This window comes from Stylophora pistillata, chromosome 9 (genome assembly GCF_964205215.1).
Source record: "Stylophora pistillata chromosome 9, jaStyPist1.2, whole genome shotgun sequence".
NCBI classification, from domain to species: domain Eukaryota; kingdom Metazoa; phylum Cnidaria; class Anthozoa; order Scleractinia; family Pocilloporidae; genus Stylophora; species Stylophora pistillata.
This window is the reverse complement of record NC_142527.1, coordinates 30,516,100-30,536,469: the sequence shown is the minus strand read 5'-3', so window position 1 is coordinate 30,536,469 and position 20,370 is coordinate 30,516,100. Positions and strand designations below refer to the sequence as shown.

The 20,370-nt window shown below is 40.0% G+C and overlaps 1 protein-coding gene and 1 long non-coding RNA gene across 5 annotated transcripts; one reads left to right on the top strand and one right to left on the bottom strand.

The window, feature by feature from the left end:
- The first annotated feature begins 2,948 nt into the window (after nucleotides 1-2,948).
- Nucleotides 2,949-20,009, top strand: LOC111344789 (uncharacterized). Of its 2 annotated transcripts, XM_088733882.1 has the most exons (15): nucleotides 2,949-3,077; nucleotides 3,196-3,266; nucleotides 4,387-4,456; nucleotides 5,102-5,211; nucleotides 6,710-6,749; nucleotides 7,817-7,912; nucleotides 8,456-8,593; nucleotides 8,935-9,126; nucleotides 9,582-9,734; nucleotides 11,224-11,370; nucleotides 11,903-12,046; nucleotides 12,568-12,717; nucleotides 13,264-13,416; nucleotides 13,603-18,475; nucleotides 18,950-20,009. In XM_088733882.1, the coding sequence occupies exons 1-15, from the start codon at nucleotides 2,949-2,951 to the stop codon at nucleotides 18,970-18,972; spliced, it is 6,489 nt and encodes a 2,162-aa protein (XP_088590008.1). In that variant the 3' UTR covers nucleotides 18,973-20,009. The 2 variants fall into 2 exon arrangements, with proteins under 2 accessions (XP_088590008.1, XP_088590009.1); XM_088733883.1 differs by lacking the exons at nucleotides 2,949-3,077; nucleotides 3,196-3,266; nucleotides 4,387-4,456; nucleotides 5,102-5,211 and adding an exon at nucleotides 6,145-6,344.
- LOC111344792 (uncharacterized) lies at nucleotides 3,538-6,605 on the bottom strand. Of its 3 annotated transcripts, XR_015991882.1 has the most exons (4): nucleotides 6,252-6,582; nucleotides 5,885-5,926; nucleotides 4,600-4,659; nucleotides 3,538-3,660 (listed from the first exon to the last, which is right to left on the bottom strand). It is a non-coding gene; the product is annotated as an uncharacterized LOC111344792 (long non-coding RNA). The 3 variants fall into 3 exon arrangements; XR_015991883.1 differs by lacking the exon at nucleotides 5,885-5,926 and having other exon boundaries at nucleotides 6,252-6,570; XR_002696192.2 differs by lacking the exons at nucleotides 4,600-4,659; nucleotides 5,885-5,926 and having other exon boundaries at nucleotides 6,252-6,605.
- Nucleotides 20,010-20,370: the final 361 nt, after the last annotated feature.

The window sequence follows — 20,370 nt, the reverse complement described above, 5'->3', positions numbered from 1 at the left end:
TTCGTTACGCCATCGTTTATACTGAGCGTCTCAAGTGAAGTGCAAATGTCTTCGCTGAGGACGTTACATGCAGTCTTCTGAACTTGACTTCGGTTAGTAAACAGGTGAGAGAAAGCGCGAAATAGATACTAGTAGATTGATAAATGTAGAATCTGCCTCGAAAATCCTCGTTACTCCGAAGCCATTGTCAGCTAATAGGGTATAGAAACAACATTTACTTTTCTAACAGTTATATAGACAGGACTGAGATGATTTGCGGCGAGCGTTTAAGTAAACAATGAGTTCCTATGACCAGCTTCAGTACGCATTCAGGTGATCAAGAAGACAGACGCAGTATCTTTTGACTTCATACTATTTTCACAAATAGCATGAATGTTTTTTATTACTGTCTCGGAAAAGCTGAAGTACTCGTAAATGGCTTGCAACGCGATACATCTATGAAATGATAACAGCATTTTTTCAAACTTCGAGGCTTCACTTTCCTACAATGCGAAGATCAGCACCGAATTTACTTTTCCGACATGAAACTGATTAGTTAAAGTTTTATGTCTTTCACAAATATGGGATTCGTGAAGTTAAGAAACGTATCATTCTAAAAGGTAACAGATACATCTGACATGTTGCTTATCAAAACAAACTGCGCAGACACTAACGGAACAGCGTAATATAATTCGAAATTGTATGTAAATTAAAATTAGTAGTTACTTGACGATAGTGCATATGAACTAACGACAGAGATCTTAATTAAGTGCCTTCGCATCGTTTTAGTTAGAAGCAGGGTGGAATCCTGTCAGTTATATAGAATCTAAATGAACAAAATAAGAACATGTGATGGTCCAATGATGTTATCCTTTGCGGCTTGGAATACAAGGATCTCCAAGAGGCTCAGCGTTCGCTGCTCGCATTGCAGCGCTTGTGAGACCTGATAAGGCTTATTCTGGTTTGTAAGCTACCGAAGTAATATGGAAAGATCAGAGAGAGTAGGTCGCTTGAATCTCAGACAAAAGCATTGAATACTGGTACATCACAGGTAGAAGAATTCTCCCGTGCACTTCACCTTTGCTTATCATCCCTCTCTACTTGACACGTTAAAGGGTAATTACGCCTTCTAAGCTTGGTTAGGTGTCTGGATCGATGTTGTGAGTATTGAAAGCAAGTCGTTTTATAAAGTGTTGAAAGGGCGAACTTCAAGAAATTTGTTCGAGATTATTGCCCCCCTAAATTTTGGTCTGCAAGATGGCAAAGAAGCATTGGAAATGAAAAAAAGAAACATTAGAAACGGGGAGAGGAGTGAAAGAGCATCATGGACGTTGTTCTGGAGAAGTGTCGTAATTCTGTCTGGGAGCCGGTAAGCGACTCCAAACAAAGCCTCCTTTCATTGCAAACTTGTGTTGACCAGATGACGTCACAAATAGAATTTGGAATTCAGACATACTTCTCAAACCAATATTTTATAACTGAACACTAAAAATTTTTGTTCAAGCCGATATTCTTTTCAAATCTCACTGAAAAGAAATAGTTATTCTCAATTAAAAGTATGGCAATTTAGGTAGAAATTCGATTATCAATTCACTTGACTAGTTAGAAATTATTCCCTGTTTTGATAACAAGCTGCGGCGCAAAACAGGCAAAGAAAAGACGCGAATAACAAACAGCTTGAGACTTTTTTCCTGGACCTGGTCAAAGGTTTCTGTTTCTGAAGAAACTTTTAAAACGGTGACTTATATATCACAAGGCGTGTAATCTAGGATGAATGCGATATGTGCCGATAATGTTCATTGTTGTCACCCTGTCCCGTCTGAGACACCTGCCGAGAAAAAAAAAAAAATTCCCGCCTCCAAGAAGAACCTCCTTTTGATTCCTATCACGGGCAGCAAATTCTCCTGGAATCTTGAGATTTAACCTGCATGCAAACCGTGGGACGCTATTTGTAAGCACGTGCAAAAACTGATCATATAGCTTTCATACTGTGTTCCTCTTTCTTACCTTATAGAAATAAATGTTTGCCTACCCAACAGAGAGGAAGAAGACTTCTAATGTCTTTATTCGCAATAAAAACACAAAACGACTTATGCAGACAAGCTATTCTTGATGCAACTGAATGGGCCTTTGTCCTTTAACTAAGTGGATAACTGGCCGACGTGCCAGAGTAATATCTAGAACGGAGTTGGTCCTTCACTAGTCAGTGCTCATTTAGTTTTTCATCCAATTTTATCGTGAAGAGTCCTAGTTCATCCCTGAGATATTGCCGTCCATGAACTTAGTGCGCTCAGTCAAGGAGATTTTATTTCGAGTCTGGCTGTTTTCATCCATAGCGAGAAATTGCTAGCGTGACTTGAAACATGGCACGCGATCGAACGCGTATAAATTGTTGTCAAAACTTATGACGGATGTCAACACTTTCGTGACAATTGTAAGTTGATAAACATTCGGAAGTTGGTTTATTATAGTTTGTTTGCCTGTTTGTAGAGATTAATCTGATTAACTCTCCAAGAGAATAAAACATTTCTTGATGTCAGAGTTAATTTTTCAAATTTTTAAGTAATTAATGGTATTAATAAAAATCACTTAGGCGTGAGCAGTTGCAGCGAAAGGTGATTCATTGTGTGAAAGGCTTAATTCTACATATGAAATCATCACATATTTACATGAAATTAGAACTGCTCTTGTATGTCTGTTTGTCTTTCCGCGAAAATCAAAGGAAAGTTTTAAAACCGTTGCACCTGTGTAAAAGTTCTACACGATTTCTTTAAGTCCATCGAGCATATGAACGCTAACTTTATTTTTTCTTTGAACCAAACAGCTGTTAGAGCCATATCAAGGACTTTGATTTTATTCAGACGAATGCACGTTTCTTATCTAGATCACTATAGGATATTTGCATAAGAAAGCCAGCAACCTATTGAGCAGTCACTAACACTGAGCTTGTTTCGCGCCTGTTGCCGGCGATGGCTTCATCCTCCGAGTCAAGGAAGGAGGGTAAACTGAGAAGACTCAGCAGTCGAGAGCAACGAGAACAGTTCAACATCTACATCAGTTCAGATCCTGCACTCATAGAGTCGAGAAGATGGATAGAGGTAAGTTTTCTGCTTTTCAGAACCAGGTGATGGTTTTGCATCAGTAGTTGTTCGCACTAAGTAAATTTTATCTCCCATGGTTGCGCTCCGATCAAACCATTAGTTGCTTAATTTTCAGGAGGTGACAAGAAAAGAATTCAAAAGTCACAATTTTCGAGAATCCCTGGCAGATGGCATTCTTCTTTGCGAGTGAGTACATACAGTAGAGTTTGTTTATGAATGATTTTAGATTTTTGTAAAAACGTCAAAAATGAGGTAATTCTACGATTATTGCTGTTTGTTTCTGAGTCATTTTAACTACCGGTTTAACTTTAGAAAACTTGATGTCATAACTGCATGGCATAACTTAGGTGGTGTTTTTACCGCGTAAATTATAATTTTTTTGATATCTGGAAAATGACTGTTTTGAATTTATGTGCCCCTTTGATATTGTTGACACGCAGATCATCTTTTAATGTGCTTGAAATAACGACTTATAACCAAAATGTCTTTATTAACGTGTTTCGACCATTTGAACGATAAGAAGCTTGATGCCATGTTCTGAAGAGGACAAACCAAGCTGGCTCCTTCGGCAAAATCAGCGCTGCAAGATCAAAATAGAACGAAAACTTCATTTAACTCAAATTTTCGTGAGGCCACCTGCGGCGGGAGCCACGTAACATGTAACTGGGCGAAGTTTGTCTGTTTTCGAATTTAAAATGAAAAGCTGCTGGATAAATAGCGAGCTTCTAAAACATTTAGCCTCAGCGGGTAATTATGCATTACGTGATGCATGGACTAACGGAACAAATGATTCTTTCATCGGTAATTATATGCCCGTCTTGACTTTAAGTCTGACGGGACTGTATCTGATGTAAATAACCTTGACAACCTTCATTTGCTAAACCCAGGTTAATATTTTTAACACGCTTAACATTCTCGAGTTTCTGTCAATTCTCTTCATTGACCTTAGAGCATTATCATGAACGTTATAATTGTGCGAAAGAAAGTCATGCTTTTTGGGAATATTAGTGAATAATTATCTGGACCTCTCCACATGTCCACTTCATCAATTTCGTTAGAGTTATCTTACGTGTGAGGAGAACATCGATTATGATCACAAAAGACTCATTACAAAAGACTCATTTAAGACCTCGACCGCATTACACAAACAGATAGGCAAGTCCAAAAATATCCCCAGTATCTCTGTATGTCACGTGACAAGAATTTTCTGGGTGTTCATTTACATGCAATGATCAGTTGAATCTTCTAGACTTAGTCCACGAACAGCATAATCAGAAATTTAATTAAAACTCCTTCGCATTTCCAGATTAGTCGAAATTGTTGGAGGTCTCTCACTTGGTCGCATAAACCGTCTGCCGATTGCGTACGCTGGAATTGTAAGTAGGAGATCGCTGTGGCTTCCCTCCTCCCCTTTGGTTTTCCTTTTCCCTTTTCCCTTTTCCCTAATTTTGCTTCTTTTCAAGATTTCCATGAAAGTTTTAACTTTTAGAAGGAATTTTTACGCGACACCGTATATTACCTATATTATCCTTGGTGATTGCACTTGCCCAACCGCGTCTGACCGCTAAGTTCTTCCCGCCTGAGAAAATCAGAAAGGAAGAGTTCCTGAAAACAAATTCTCCTGTCGCCCATATCTCAGCTCAGGCTGCTTCTAAAAACTGACGCAAATACTGATGGATGGCGGTCGACGACCTGGACATAGATACTCAAAGAAAAAAACTAAAAACAATAAACCATCGTATCGTTCTTTGACAGAAAAGAAGCATTAAAATCTTTAAGGCTCCGAAGTGCCGTTGCACGCATCAGAAACGCCCACCATTGCTTCAGTGCAACAATGTCATTTTTTTTTCTAAATTATGCACGTATGCTTCGTTCAGTGTGTTCTTTTTTGTTTCCTATTTCCTGAATTAGAAAACAAATAGGCTAGTAGTGTTTATGCTGGTGCATGAGAGCAACAAAGCTGCGAATCAAAAGTACCTTTAAGATGTCTAATTATTTTTCTCATGTCTTCATCATAACAGGACAATGTTAACTTATTTTTCAAAGCCTGCGAAAGACTGGGACTGAAAAGGCTTCATCTTTTTGACGTCACTGATCTTCAGGAAGTTACGATCCGACGCGGTGATTCAACGTAAGTAAAGCTCAACAAACTTTCAAGTAAGACTCAGTGCAAGCTGTAGGACTGAATCGGTAAAACAAATTTTCTGGACGTGGATAATTTCAAAACTAGCAATTTCAGAGAGAGTTCAACTTAATAATAATAAAAAAACTGATTACAAACAGCTCGTAATACTGTGAGGGTCTTAACGTTCACACCTGGCATGCTCGACGAACATTGCATCAGATATATATTTTGATGAATCTCTAAATAATTGCAGTGAACCCTTAGCTCATCTCATTTTGCCAGCGGACAGGCTCCCAAATAGGCCTAGATCAACAAGAGGCGGAGGAAGGTGGAAAATAGTAGCCTGCTAGCGGGTCGATTTCTCTCCATCATTTCGTTTCCTCTAATAGATTTTTGCATTATTTTCAAAAGCCGCATCTTTTTACAACGCACAATTACGTGACGGTTGCTGATGTACTTCACAGACCGCGATCCAAATATGCCCTCAATCCGAAATGCGTTTGCATGTGCAGCGGGGCTCTGTTCCGCGTTCTTTTTGTCATGTTTGTCACACGAGGATGTCAGAAAGAGGGTCAACGACCGACGATTCTTTGTAAAGAACGGGGAAGATTTTCTTTTCGCAAAACTATAAAGGGTTCCGGTTCATATCGTATTAAAAATTATTAAATGAAATGCTTACTTTTGAGGTTGAGTCTGGAATGATAGCCACTTTGAAAAGCCACTGTTTCGAAATAACAAGAACACCAACATGACTAGAATGACGTAATTGCAGGCAGGTCCAAAAATCCCGACAAATTTGGGAAGTTTCACATTCCTTACCCCACAGCTAAAAGGTGAATGTGTTTCATGTCACGCAGCATTTTGTGACCTATTTTTTTGCAAGCGACTGACAAAGTACAAAACATAATGCATACAATGTACTTGCGCTTCAACAATTTTGGGATTAACATACTGATGAGTTCAAAAGATTTCTTTACTTTCGGTAAAAAGCCAGAAAACCAAACGTCGAATCTTAACGGAAGTCAAAATAAACGTCATTGTGTTACCTGCGCAATTTGGGTTACTGAATGCTCCAAAATAATCCCATTCACCGCGGATCTTTTGTCTTTGCTCGTTGTGGAATGCAGAGATTGTTCTAGGTATTGTTGTAAGAGTTGTATTGGCTTTGAAAGCTTTTGATATTCCGCCGTGTTGAGCAGCGCGTATTTTCGTTAGGGACCTATACAGAAGCTTGTACTTGAGCCATTAACTCTCATGTTGTCCATATTGTTCTCTGTCCGTTAAAATCGTAGGTATTATGAATGTCTCTCACTTGTATTTACCCTTATTAGAATTCGTGTTTGTATTTATTGCGTCGCTGTCTGCGACTTGTCACAATGACATGCGAATTGAACAAGAGATCGCGCGACGCATTATGATTAGTTGTTCGATTCGACCTATGACTCGATTTCGGTCGAAAACGTATACCTTACGCTGATAAGGATTCGTTTCTTCCAAATTCCAGGTCATCGAGATTAAAGGAGACGCAACGGAGGCTAGAGAATGTAAGTATTATTTACGATATATTCAAAATCGTTATAATTATCTTTCTATCCCTAGAATAGATTCGTAATCTTCAAGCTGAAATCAAAATATACGTGTGGGTAGCGTGTGTAAATCTCAAGCTCTGCACATTTCGCTGATGTCCCCGTATTTCATAAATACGAGGACAGCTGGGTTTCGAGCGACTGGTAAAGGAATAATTTGGTTTCGCTCAGTAGCGGTGTAGGGTTTGGTTTACGAACGAAAACCGTAATGATCAAACGTTAGAGTCGGCAGATCTTCTGAATTGCCTAGGTGACTCGAAAACAGTTTTAACATGAGGCTGTTGTACTTTCTAATTTATTCCGTTCGTAACCACCCTTGTCAGACGTAACGTTTACATTTTGCAACGCTTATTCCCTCAAGTTCAAAGAGGATTTTGTTAACGTAGACTTCGCTAACCGCCAAACGACGGTAATTTATTTTTCTCGACCAAACAGTACTTAGTTGACACGTACGCGATTTTTTTTCGAGAAGTCGCGCTAAAATGCAAGTTTTTTGTGAGGATTCATTCGAAATTAAAGGTTTTTTTTTAAGAACAATTTATTTTTATCATGAAGAATTTTAAAGAACGTAAGGTGAGCGCTTTACTCTGCAACTGCAGGGGTCAATAGACCGCCATTTTAAATTGTTCCTTGTTTACCAAGTGCGCGGGAATAAAAATTTAAATTCCTGTGCCGCCGAGGTAACCAAGCGGAACCGCGGGCTCAATATCGTGTATTTTATCATTGGGATGTGAATATAACTGTGCAGTATTAGACCGACCAAAAACAAGAGGTGGCGACACAAATGTGAAGATGTTGACGCGCCACTGGTAGCAATCACAATAGAATTATTACTTGCTTTTGAGGCGAGGATAAATGTAGGTGAGATCTCCAGCTAAAATGAAAGAATATTTGCGGGTTGAAAGCGCAGCCAGCCTTAACATTATTTTTGACAAATGCCCCTTGCTACCCATGACTGGCTTTTTTTTTTCGCGATAAGACATTTCTTAGCTTTCAAATGACATTGTTTGATTGGATTTTCACAGGTTACGATTACAATATTATGGTTAGCCAAAGCAGCTCACAATCAAGGTTACCAGGGTCCTGCTCTTGACTACAGCTGCTTTACTCATCTTATTCCGGTAATAAAAAGCTCGAAACTATTTGTTTTACTCGGTAATTTGAATTTGGAAACCTTGGAAGTACATTTCAATTAAGGGAGAAAATATTGCAGTAAATGGTTTTATCCTTGTAAAACACCCAGGATGCTTTCTTCTGTCCTCTTCTAAACAACCAATTTTATATCACGAGTTTTGTATGACTCGTGACTAACAGGATTTTGTCACGCGATGTCAAGGTATGTTGTCTATCTGCTTGAAGAACTAAATCTTTAATGTTGCTTCCATGCAATTAGTTATTCTCCATAATTATTGGGTTGTGTCATCAAACAAATCAGAAACCCACCAATATCCTTGTTGCACTACGGATATTTCTTCGGCCGAAAACTTGGGTGTATCAATTGCGTGATCGGATAGTTGTTCGTGATTTTCACACAGCGAAAGAAATACTGTCAAGTGATGGTTGTTTAGCCCCCGCGAAAGAGAGAAAACGAGTTTCACACACGACCGACGGAGTGAGTAGTATTCTTTCAACCACCCACACTTACTTACGAATTTTCTTTGCAGCAAGCGAACTTGGGCAAAAAGGGGCGACGATCACGAAAGAGACATTCCTTAAGTGATCTGGAAGACAGAGTGTTTGATAAGATTGACATCAGTGACAAGAAGGAGAAATTTCGGAATCTTGAAAACGAAGCCAAGCAGGTATTCGTACAATTTCATGGCTGCAGTTGATAACTACAATAGGTTACAAGTGCTTTAAACCACAAAAATCAGACCGCATATTACGCTTTTCTCATGAAAGCCAGGTTGAAAGGTCTGGACAAGGTCCTAAAAAAACAATATCTGGACACTAGGAGGGGGGCACACAATGATGTCTTTTTTCCACAAGGGGAGGGTCTCGCAAGATTCCTTTCGCGCCACGCAAACGAACCATCTGTTTATTACGCAATCACTGAGCTTTAGAAAAGTGGATCTTGCTGCAGGCCATTCTTTACCTTAGGCATGATTTTTAACCTCACGCTTCTTTCGCCATCTTCACACAGAAAACCGTGCATTTGGAACTAAACAGACGTAAATCAACCGGGGGAATTCTGAAAAAAAGTAGAAAAAAGAGTCTAAGTTGGAACGAGGAGGAAATAATACACAGCTACACATATAGTGACTATCTTCAGAACAGAATGCCGGATCCAAAATTTCACGATCAAAAAGACATATACAACCGCCGTAATCAACCTGTGAGTATAAATGGCTTGATAATTACAATTTGCAGAACACATTTTGAATAGAAACTAACCCTGCCGTCCATAGAAGTCTTTCGTGTTTAAACTCATCATCGGAGCTGAGGACATTATTTTCACTAGTTTCCTCCTTCCCCTCCCCTCCCCCTGCAAATCAGGATCAGAACTGTTACAAGCCCTTTCCTGACTCAGTTTTGCCACCCTCCACTCCCCAACTTACCTAAATGTAACTTATTGTCAGTACTGAGGTTTCGTTAAAGATCATCTGCTGGAAATAAGGTCTCTCTACAATATACAATCATAACGTGCAAGTATCTTTGGTAATTTTGGCCAATGTTAAGCAACGTTGGCCAATGATTGATACCACAGAAACAGCGCAGGGTAGTTTATTAAAAGGCTGATTTTAAAAGGGGTGTTTCATTTGTGAATTATCCATTTTTTGTAAATAACAGGACTCAAACCAGGAAAGATCTCGCCGTCGGTCTAGTGGTTCCTCGGATCGCGGTCTGACGTCACCACCACCGATTTCACTCGGTAGGAGAGTCGAGGTGGACTTGAAAGAGAAGCAAAAGAAATTCGAAGGACTAGACAAAAATGCTGAAGAGGTAACTACTGGGATAAAGATTTAGACTGAGTGCATACGCGAAGAACATTCAAGAGTTCATTTGGGGAGTATTTTCCCGCGAACAATCTCCACTTTTGAGGTTGTGCTAGAAAAGAAATGTCGAAAGTGAGTAGTCTAAGGCAAGCGAAACCGCTACCCATCCCATCCCGGAGATCATTCTCGTGTCCCAGAAGCTGTCCACGGCTGTATCTTTGCGTTTATTTAAGCTTTTTATTTGTCTTAGTCGTGTTAAGTTCACTGCATGGTATTAGCCCTCGGTAATTTGTCGCTCTGTTTTGTTTGTTTGTTTGTTTTTCTGGTTGATCGGATCTTCTACAGATGCTTCATATGCCATTTTCCCTACTGCATTTGCGTCTGGTATTCTTATACATAATCAGCGAATTTGTCGTTTTTATTAAAAAAAAAATAGAGTTTGAGGTTCTTTATTATTCATTTGCAATTTCTTATTCTGAGTTGATTGAGCATTTCAAACTTGTAGTCCTGAATTAATAATAGTGTTTAAAATTAATCCAGTGAATGTAAGAGTGATCGGAGAGGAAATTCACCTTTCATTCATTATTAGCATTCTTTCCGGCAGAATCTTATAATTATCACTCAGAGGAAATTTCATGGATAGATCACCTAATTCTAACCAGTAAATAAATATATCTTATTAACCAAGCGCGAGGGCCGTACTGAGAGAATATCGGCCCGAGGTCTTGACAGTACGGACCGAGCGCCGATATTCTTCCAGTACGGTCCCGAGCAAGCTTGGTCAATAAGAGGTTTATTATATGACTGAAGTTCAAAGGGACACAAGTGCCGTATCATTCGGGATCATTCGGGACAGTGCCCGGTCCAATACTGAGAGAATATTGACCGGCAATAGAGCATTTTGATTGGTTGATTTCAGTTATTGGCCCTCTGACTGCCCGAGTCGTGTAATAAATGTGTGGTATGAGTTAGGAGAATACAGCAAAACTCTTGGGATTGAAATAGTTAATTGTCAGTGAAAGCTACATACCATAAACATGCTATTGGTTGCTAATCAACCTGCCATATCTCACTTCACAACTTTGTTGCCATGACAGCACCCATGTGCCATCGTCTTGCAATTCTATGAAATAAAATAATTGAGAATACTGCTCCACCTTTTCGATGGGGGCTGGTCCATTATTAGTCACCCTAACCTCCTTCCCTCCCCCCCTAGAACTTCTTTAGGTTTCCCCGGCAATTCTCTGGTGAAACACCTTTATCTTGGGTGGAAAGATACCTACAGGAGCCAGACCTCTCGTGCTCGTGTATAGGTTAAGCGCGTTAACTCACGGGCAAGAGGGTCATTGGGGTCAATGGAAACATTAAAAAAACATAACACATATTTGTTTGCATTTGGGTAACGAAGGAAGTGTCGAGTTCAGCTGTCGGTATCGTAAAGCAAAGTTCGAGTACTGTCAGTTCCGTTCATATTCTGGTGATTTTTCTTCCGCTAGCAATCTGCTGTGTTGATAGGCAAAGCTCGACCAAAGTCCTGGGGACCAGGAGAGATAAGAAAGGCACTGGAGAAACAAGGTTCTGTTGATGTTGCGTTCAAGGACAAACATCAAAACTACGAAAAACTTCAGCGTCAAGCAACTACGGTATGAAAAATAATCACAAAGCACTACATGTATTGCTGCCAAGATATGAAAGTACTTTACCCCACTTACACAGACCGTCCTTTTAAATTATGAACCGATAACGCACAAGCAAATTTTTCTATCAATAAATTTTATTCGATATACTTAGTCAATGTTTCATGTTATCTTAACTTGCATTGCCACATTTTAAAGTGTTTATTTATACAGCATACTCCAAAAAAATGCCATAAAATTCTTTTGTTCGTTTCGCAAAGACTTCCACCTAATTTTACTAGAATGGTTTATATGAATGGTTTATATGAAAGGTTCTTTCCAAAGATTTTTGTGCCGAATTACCATACATGATTAAGAAGCATTTCCAAGGACTCAAACTGCAAAAACAACCTGCTCTAATGAAAATATACGATGAATATCTACAAAAGCAGGTGGCAGTTTATATTTGCATGATAATTAGCCATTATAATCGCCTTGTGTCGGGATGACATCTTTGTATAGCTTGTATGAACGATATTTTTTCGTATATACAATACAGGAAAGCGCCGTGTTAGAGGGGAAATTACGACCGCAAGCAGACAGGGATGGACGGCCACAAAAAGTTATCCTTGGTGGAAGATCAGATGTGAAACTTCGTGAGAAACAAAAAGATTTTGAACGACGTGATTATCAAGCTCAAAGGGTATTGAACTTCTATGAGACGAAATGAAAATATACCACTGATTTCACATTCTTCTTGTTAATAGATGTTGTCATGATCTCGATCCACTTTTAGAAACTTTTATAATTTGAAATTTGCAACTGAAAGAACAAGAAATAGTTTAAGCCGTGAAACAATTTGACTTGATCGACTCAATTTGGAACGGTTACGTTTGTTATATTGGACAACAACGCTTCCTAAATTAAATAAAACTTTTAATTAGCTTCGAGAGACTTAGAGCGGACGAAAGATAAAATGCAACGATTAAGGAAACGAGGGAAACTGTTGCTTAACGTTAAAGACCACTGTTTTAATTCTTTACCGTTTTAAACTGCCTTGTCAATATGAGCTTGTTGGGAGAAAATTAATCATCAATTATGGGTAAATTACGTCATGGAATAAGTTACAATATAAAAATGTTGGACGCACCAAAGTGTGCTTGATGATTAGACATACTGGCTGCTGTGCTTATATAGAGTTTGTTTTGCTTTTAATCTCGGTAGGAGAAAGCTGTTCTTGAGGGAAAGCTTCGTACGTCCGCCGTAGACGGAAAAGAAGTAAGAGAAAACCCTGTCATGATCCCAAAACGTGAACAGATTAAGCTGGGAGAGAAAAAAGCAACTTTCGAAGAACTTGACAAGCAAGCAGAACAGGTTAATACACTTTTATTTTTCATACGAAATTCAAGTCGTTCCAAGTGTTAATTAAATGATTTGTCCATCCATCCCTCATAGGTTAGATTGTGAATAAGATAATATGCTTGTTGTTTTTCTGGAGCTTTATAATTAACCCAACACAGTGTCTTATTCATCAATAGTGCCAGCACTCTCAGTTTTGATGTGATAATTATTCGTTCGAATCGCTCCTTTAACGTTTTCCTTATCTAGACAAGGATGAAACTTGTTTTAGTTGATAACTGCGCTAATGGCTATGTTAATTGTTCTGTGATTCTGGTGTTAGAAAGTTGTTGCAAACATCGTATCAACTGCTACTATATTTTGTTTGTAAACTGTCATCTTAAACAGCACTGTCAAGGTAATTTTGGTATTTTCACACCCTGTAACCTTGCTTCAAATTAACCTTAGGATGATAAGGTCAATTTAAAAACTTGAGCTAGATACAAATTATAACCGAAAGCACTTGTAGAAGAACCTCATTTGGTAAAGTTTCTGATTTCTTTTATTGATATTTTCCCTTAGGACTCGTCGATTCTTCGTGGCCAGTATAAACCATCGCCAACAGATACTGGCAGCCTTAAGAGATCATCCAGAGTTGGCCTTCCGAGAGATGCAAACGTTGGTCTCCTAGAAAAGCAGCGCACCTTTGAAGAGAAAGACTCTCAAGCTAAGAAGGTACAATGCAAATAACTTTGTAACGGGAAAGCATCACTTATCTGTAGTTAATCTCACCCTTATTCCATTCTGATCGAGCTTTTTACCTTCCTACCCAGTTCTCTTGAACAAAACACACGTAGTAACTGCATATTGATAAAGCATAATTGTCAATGAAAATAATAATCATTCTTTTCCTATCTATAGGAAAGTGAAATTCTTGAAAAGAACAAGAGAAATTCATACGGTAGCCCCGTTAAAGAACCCACGCCACTGAGTACCTCTACGCGACCACGGATTGCTGGTTTCCAGTCCTCTTTGGATAGAAAGAAGGATGCCTCTGACGTCACAAGGCGAAACCAGCAGGAAAGACCCTCCCGACCAGTGTCCAACTACTACGACTACAGCAGCTACAATGACTACCCAAAAGCAAACGGTGTTGATGAAATTTCCGCAAGCACAGAAGGTATTTATCAAGTGTCGGCTGAGGAACCAGTAGAATCCCTTCCTTCGGTTGGATATGAGCGAGTGAACACGAGGCAGAATGAACGAGGATTTTCAGCGGAACAAAATAACCCGACAAACAGAAACGGAGAGTATTCCGACTATGTTAAGCGACGTTATGAAGAGTCAAAGAGGAGACATGCGTCGGCGGAGGAGCCTGTAGAGATAAACTTAACAGATGCCAAAAATCTGTCTTATCGTGATCTTGTTCGCGCTCCACGCAAAAAATCTCGCGAGACGTTCATACGCGAAAAGAATACCGTCGTTCCAGCGGAAGAGATGCCATGGCGGAAGGAAGTTCGAGAGGTCAAGGAAAAAAGACATCTTTATTCTGATGAAGAACAAGATGCAAGTTATGGGCCCCGGCCCACCTCGCCACGTTCTGATTTGGGAAAGGCACAGTATCTTGAACTTGTCGCTCCTCCTTCTAAAAAAAAAGTGTACACCTCCGATGGAGAGAAAAAGTCTGCAGGCGAAAATGCACTGGAAATGCCTTGGAGAAAAGAGGTTAGAGATAGAAGATCTGAATCTGACGAAGAACCTCAGCCATCGAATTCAGAACTAGCGCGGATTCGACCTCCCTCCCTCAAGACCCGAGATGCCTTTGTGACTACGGGGAATGACAAAGACGCAGATGAGATGCCGTGGAGAAAAGAGGTAAGGGAACTAAAGGAGAGACCGAGAGCAGAAGATGACCTGGAGTATCAAGGTGACAAACCATCGCCTGAACTTGACCCATCACCCAGTCCAAATTTCCGGAAAATGTCTTACAAAGAGTTCATAAATGTGCCTTCCAAAAAACGTCGAGAAGTTTTTCAGGCTCAGCTCCAAAAGGAAGAAGAAGAAATGCCATGGCGAAAGGAAGTACGTGAAATAAAAAAATCTATGGCAGAGGACGAAGAAGGAGAATACCAGAAAACGTCTGCTACTCTGGCTCACTCAGCTCCAGAACATAATGACCGAAAATTAGACTACAAAGATTTTTCTCCCAAGCTTACCAGAAAAGCAAAGGAAGGCTTCTTGGTCTCTCAAGATAAGGAGGAGGAAGAAATGCCATGGCGTAAAGAGGTCCGTGAAATGAAAAGATCGGTACTCGAAGATGAACCTGTGAAGCGTTCGTCTGCCACAAATGTTCATTCGTCACAAGAAGCAATCAGAGACTATCGGAAGCTCTCCTATCGCGACTTTGTTGCTAGACCAAGGAAAAAATCATTTGAGAGCTTTTTATCGAGCGAAGAAAAAGAGAAGGAAGAGATGCCGTGGAGGAAAGAAGTACGGGAATTAAAATATAGACCTCCCGATGACGAGGAAATCAAGCAGTCATCTCGTTCTGAGCTTCAATCTTCTATTGATGATTCATTCCATAACATCCGTGATCATCCTACCAAGCGGGCTACAGAAGGTGAACGGCAAAGGAGTCGAAATGAGCCATATCATGTTCACCCTGCTGGGGTTGGAAACATGTCATACAACGATTTTGCTTGTCCACCATCCAAAACAGATCAACTTCAGGGACAAGCACAGCGAAAGACTAGAGTGAAAGACCTAACCAGGAAGTTTACAGATATCGAGGCGGAGAACACTCTTCCGAGAAAAGGCGGGCCACCAGCGCGGAAATCTCTGGTGGACATTGGAGAGCTGAAACGTATAGAACGCGAAATGAGGACAAAAAGTTGGCATGGTATCCCAGACGACTACGACTCAGATGACGACTATGAGCGGCGAAGGACCCGCTCAGAAGAAGAAGCTGAGGAAAGAGTTCGACAGCATTATCATCGCGAGAACATTTCTGGAATGGAGGAGCTGGATGACGTATTTCAAGATCCAGAAGGGTACTTCGATCAGATTAGAGCTCCTCCGCCAGAGAAGTTTAACGGAGTGGTGGCGGAAGAAGTGCCTGTTCAGCACAGTGCTCCTTCCTGGAATGAACGCGATGACAGAGGGTTGCAAGTTGTGACAGTGCGCTCAGCAGATGACCATGATCATTACAATCGATATGACATACACGAACAGCCATCCTCGTTCTCTATCTCTTCCGAAGGCTCTTACGATAAACGCACTGTCAGGGATGGATATCTTTCAAAGAACACCCCATCAGACGATCGAGTTGTTGTGAAGCAGACCTGGATTCAGCCCAACCGGGTGGAATTACCTGAGGCCTCTCCTAATCCTCCTGAACACGAGGGAAGAAAGAATGTGCATAGAGAATATGTTGAAAGAGACGAAGGTCAATTTCTGCCGCAACCTTATAAAGATGAGCGATCATACCAGCGAGATTACATGAAAAGAATACCTTTCCAACCAAATGTTGACTATCATAGAAATGAAGAAACCTTTTTGTCAAGGGGCGTTGACCTTAACGAGGAGAAATGTTTCATTGACGAGAGTTATTATACAGAACAAAACCAGCCTTATTATCCGGGAGGCTATGATTACAGAGGTAGGAATCAAGGTCAAATGGATAACGAGGATTGGAAACAAAGAGTAGTGCGTCTCGATCCTCGAGAACATAGAAATCAGCCAGCCAAAGTATCTGTCAAAGGTGACAATGCCATGGTGTTTGGTTCTCCGATTATGGTCACTGCCAAACCAAGACCCCAACAGCTGACACAAAATGAAGGCCAAGGAGATTATAGACAAAAGCAGTCTGGAGTGTACGACTTCCTGCCGGTTGAAGAAAGGTTCTTGAATGACAGAGATGTAATTCCAACTAAAAAAGAGAGTTCGTATTCCAACAGAAACACCGTAGAGTCTATACCAAGTGATAAGGAGCAAATGGAAAATGCCAGGCGACGACTTCTACAAGATATTAAACACCGAGGGGAAAACGGAGTCATCAAACCACCGCAAGAACCCAGAATGCCGTCTCGACCACAGGTGTTTGGCGTGTTTGCGCGCACTGATCAGAGGATTACTTATAACCTTGACGATATGCGAGAAGGTCAACCATCCAACTTGCCTCAAAAAGAGTTAGAATACAATTTTCAGGAACACCGATTACGTGACGTGCAAGACAGTTTACAGGGATTCACTGAGGGCGTGGATCGACAAGGTGTGACATTGTACATGGAAAGACGACTCCAGCAGGACGGAGAGGGATATGATTACGAAAATATTGCCTCCAGTCAAACTGAGTTGCATCCTGTAGTAGTATCCGCGGTAGAGAGCCAAACTCGAAGGTGGGGAGATGGAGCGTTTGAAGCATCTCCATCAAAGGATGAAAATCGAGCTGGAAGGGGGCGAGTCATGAACTTTTCACATGACCAGGAAGAGGAAATGCATGAGGGACAGAAGAAAGAAGGCACTAACGTGATTGGTGATGGAACGGTTGTTTATGCAGCTGCGGAACCTGTTCAGAGAGAAGGTTACGACGCTGACCGGAAAAGGGAACAAAGACAAAAGGAAGAAATGGTGAAAGAGCAGTTACGGGATGCTGAGTATAGAGAAAAGTACAGAAGAGAATTCGAGGAGAAGAATCGGAAACAGCGAGAAAACTCGAAGTATCTCATGAGTCAGTTACAAATGACCATGGATGGTGAAGAAGATTATGAAGATGAAACAGAGAGGCCGCGTAATGACGAGATTGGCGAACGAAGAGAGATTCCACCGAAGAAAAGCCACTCCAGCGACGATGAAATTTTGAAAGCGGTTGCAGCAGAAGAAGACGATTGGCAAACAAAGTTGAACAAAAAGGCGGAAAGTGAAAAGAAGGAGACTAGACGTAGTGAACCTCCCAGAAGAGTCGATAGTAGCGACTCGCTGACGCGCATCAATGGAATTGACTTCGTTAGTGAAGAAAATGTGGTCCTCAGAGAGAAAAAGTCCTTCGAACAGGAAGAACATCTTCGGAAACTTAGAGCAGAAGAAGAATCAATGGTCCAAGAGGCTGAAAGGCAAATGAAGAAGAGAGCTACTTTGAAACAGCAAACACAAGCTGACGAAGTTACCATTACACCGGTTGAGAAGCCTCCTGTGGAATTCTCAATCAATGAAGAAATGTTTGCTGACTTCCAAGCCGAAGAAAAACATAACAAACACGTTTATGATGAAAATAGAAATTACAATGGACCGAATACAGAAACATCTTTCCAAAGAAACGGATACTATAATGATGAAGAATACAAGCCTCCTAAACAGCTAGAACACCAAGATGAAGAAAGACATTATTCAGATTACATCTCAAAACCACAAGCAGAGGTTTTGCCCACCAACGGACATTTCGAAAGTGACGTTCAAAACAAGACGCGTGCAGAACTGCTGAGAGAAAATGGAGACCAGTATCAACAAGATAACTTCCCGGAAAATTCCGACGCAGCTCCTGAAGTAAACGGTTTTGAAGGTTATAGTATATACGAGACATTTATTCATGGCGAAAGCAATCACGTGGTATGTGCCAGTTGTGGCACCTCAATTGAGAAAAGTCCATCGATGTACATAGCGGAATTAGACCGATACTGGCATGTCAACTGCTTCAGCTGTGTGGTATGCAGAGCGTGGTTTGGTGACGAGTACAGCCCAGTCCTTCATATCACCAACTCCATGTTACATTGCGAGAGATGTTACATAACGGATGAAGGTAAGTGACATTTAAAACGTCGCATTAGACTATAAGAACTTACCAAATCCCCCATTTCATGTGCAATCGTAGTGAAGCATCAAAGTTTTGCCAAAGAGGAACTTAGACGAAATGCTTGAAGTGTGCTATCGTGTGAAGATGCTATCGGGCTTTCTTGTGCGAGTCAGGTTCTCAGTTTTGTAGGCCTTTATTTTTCAAACTGATGCATCAATCTGCTGGATGTTTACAAAAACAAGAACCCACGACTATTCAGTTTTGTAGGCCTTTATTTTTCAAACTGATGCATCGATCTGCTGGATGTTTACAAAAACAAGAACCCACGACTATTCAGTTTTGTAGGCCTTTATTTTTCAAACTGATGCATCGATCTGCTGGATGTTTACAAAAACAGGAACCCACGGCTATTCTGATGTTTGTATCTCTAGTTTATCGTCTGCAAGTGTTTGCTAATCTGGCATTTATCTTTATTCTTAGGTGAAAGATGCACTGAGGTGTAGACCCAGACTAGTTTTAGAGACCTTTTTAAGGTTGTCAATGTCAATGAAAACTATTTTAATTTTTTTCATTTTATTTTTTTTTAGTTTAATTGTGAATAATTAACGCACAAACAGAAACGCTTCGTGTGCCAGTTTTCCCTAAAAGCAGCAAATATATATATATATATATATCTATTAGACACATGGTTACTACTCTCAATTTACAATGATCCCTTCAAGGCGTTTAACAAACAACATTTAGTCTCTATGTTACAAAAAATTTTTCAGTCTCTGTCCAAATAGGACAGTTGTAAGCGGCGATGCTCTTGATAAAATAGGGCTCGTCACACAACGTTTATAAACATCATTTAGAATTCATCTTTTTTCTCTATTGAACTGAACGTCAAGAAAAATTCTTGAACGATGTATAAAAGCGGTCTCAATGTGGTCATGTTTTTGACAGCCAGTGGCTTAAATATTTTAAATTTACGGCTAGTGGTTATCCACCTTCCTTTGTGATTGAAATAAAAAAAAATTTACGTTTAATTTTTTTCCGACAAATGTTTAAAATTTTTCAATTTTTAGGCCTGAAGGTTAAGTTTTTAGCCGCTTTACAGCACGGGTTAACTCCGTTGAGACCCTCGTGTAATTTTATAAACTTACAGTCGCGCCACGTGTTGAATCATGGTGGGGATATTTTGTTTAGTAATTTAGTTCGTTTGCTCTAGGACGAGAAGATGATCACAATGCAGATCATTTTATTATTGTACTGGGAAGAAAGACATTCTTTCTTAAAACTCGTTATGTTTGAGTTTTACTCATAATCTTTTCGTAGAAATAGCCAGTCAAACCACATCATAATTCAAGTACTTACTTAAAAAAAATATGCATTGCATTTTAATGAGCCACAGTCCTTACAAAGGACTTCCCAAGTACAACTTTTTTAACAAAGCTATGGTTGTAAATATTGTTATTAAGCAAAATACCATTTTACATTTTTTTCTCACTCTACGGAGTAAATTAGGAACTAAAATAATAAAAATTTTAAAAATTTTGAATTCGCTAACGTTGTTCTTCTTCGGACGAGGTGATCGTGTAAAATCGCTGTTGCCGTCGATCGAATTGTACTAAATTGCCTAAACAGAAGCTTGTGGCATAGCGATGTAAAAATTTCAGACCAAACACTTAAAATTACCCCATTATGAAAAAAGTATCTAAAATGTATCTAAAACATGAAATACGACAAAACTCGGGGCTAACCCTATTGACAGTGCAGCCTTAACATCTTCCTGGCTCGATTTTCGACTATGACTTACCACGTGAAATCTGTTATTTTTGGAGCATGGTCGCCGAACATAGAAATAAGGTCTCCATTTTGTCAAGGGTAAAAAGAAATTGAGTCCCCCTCGAGGAGTTGAA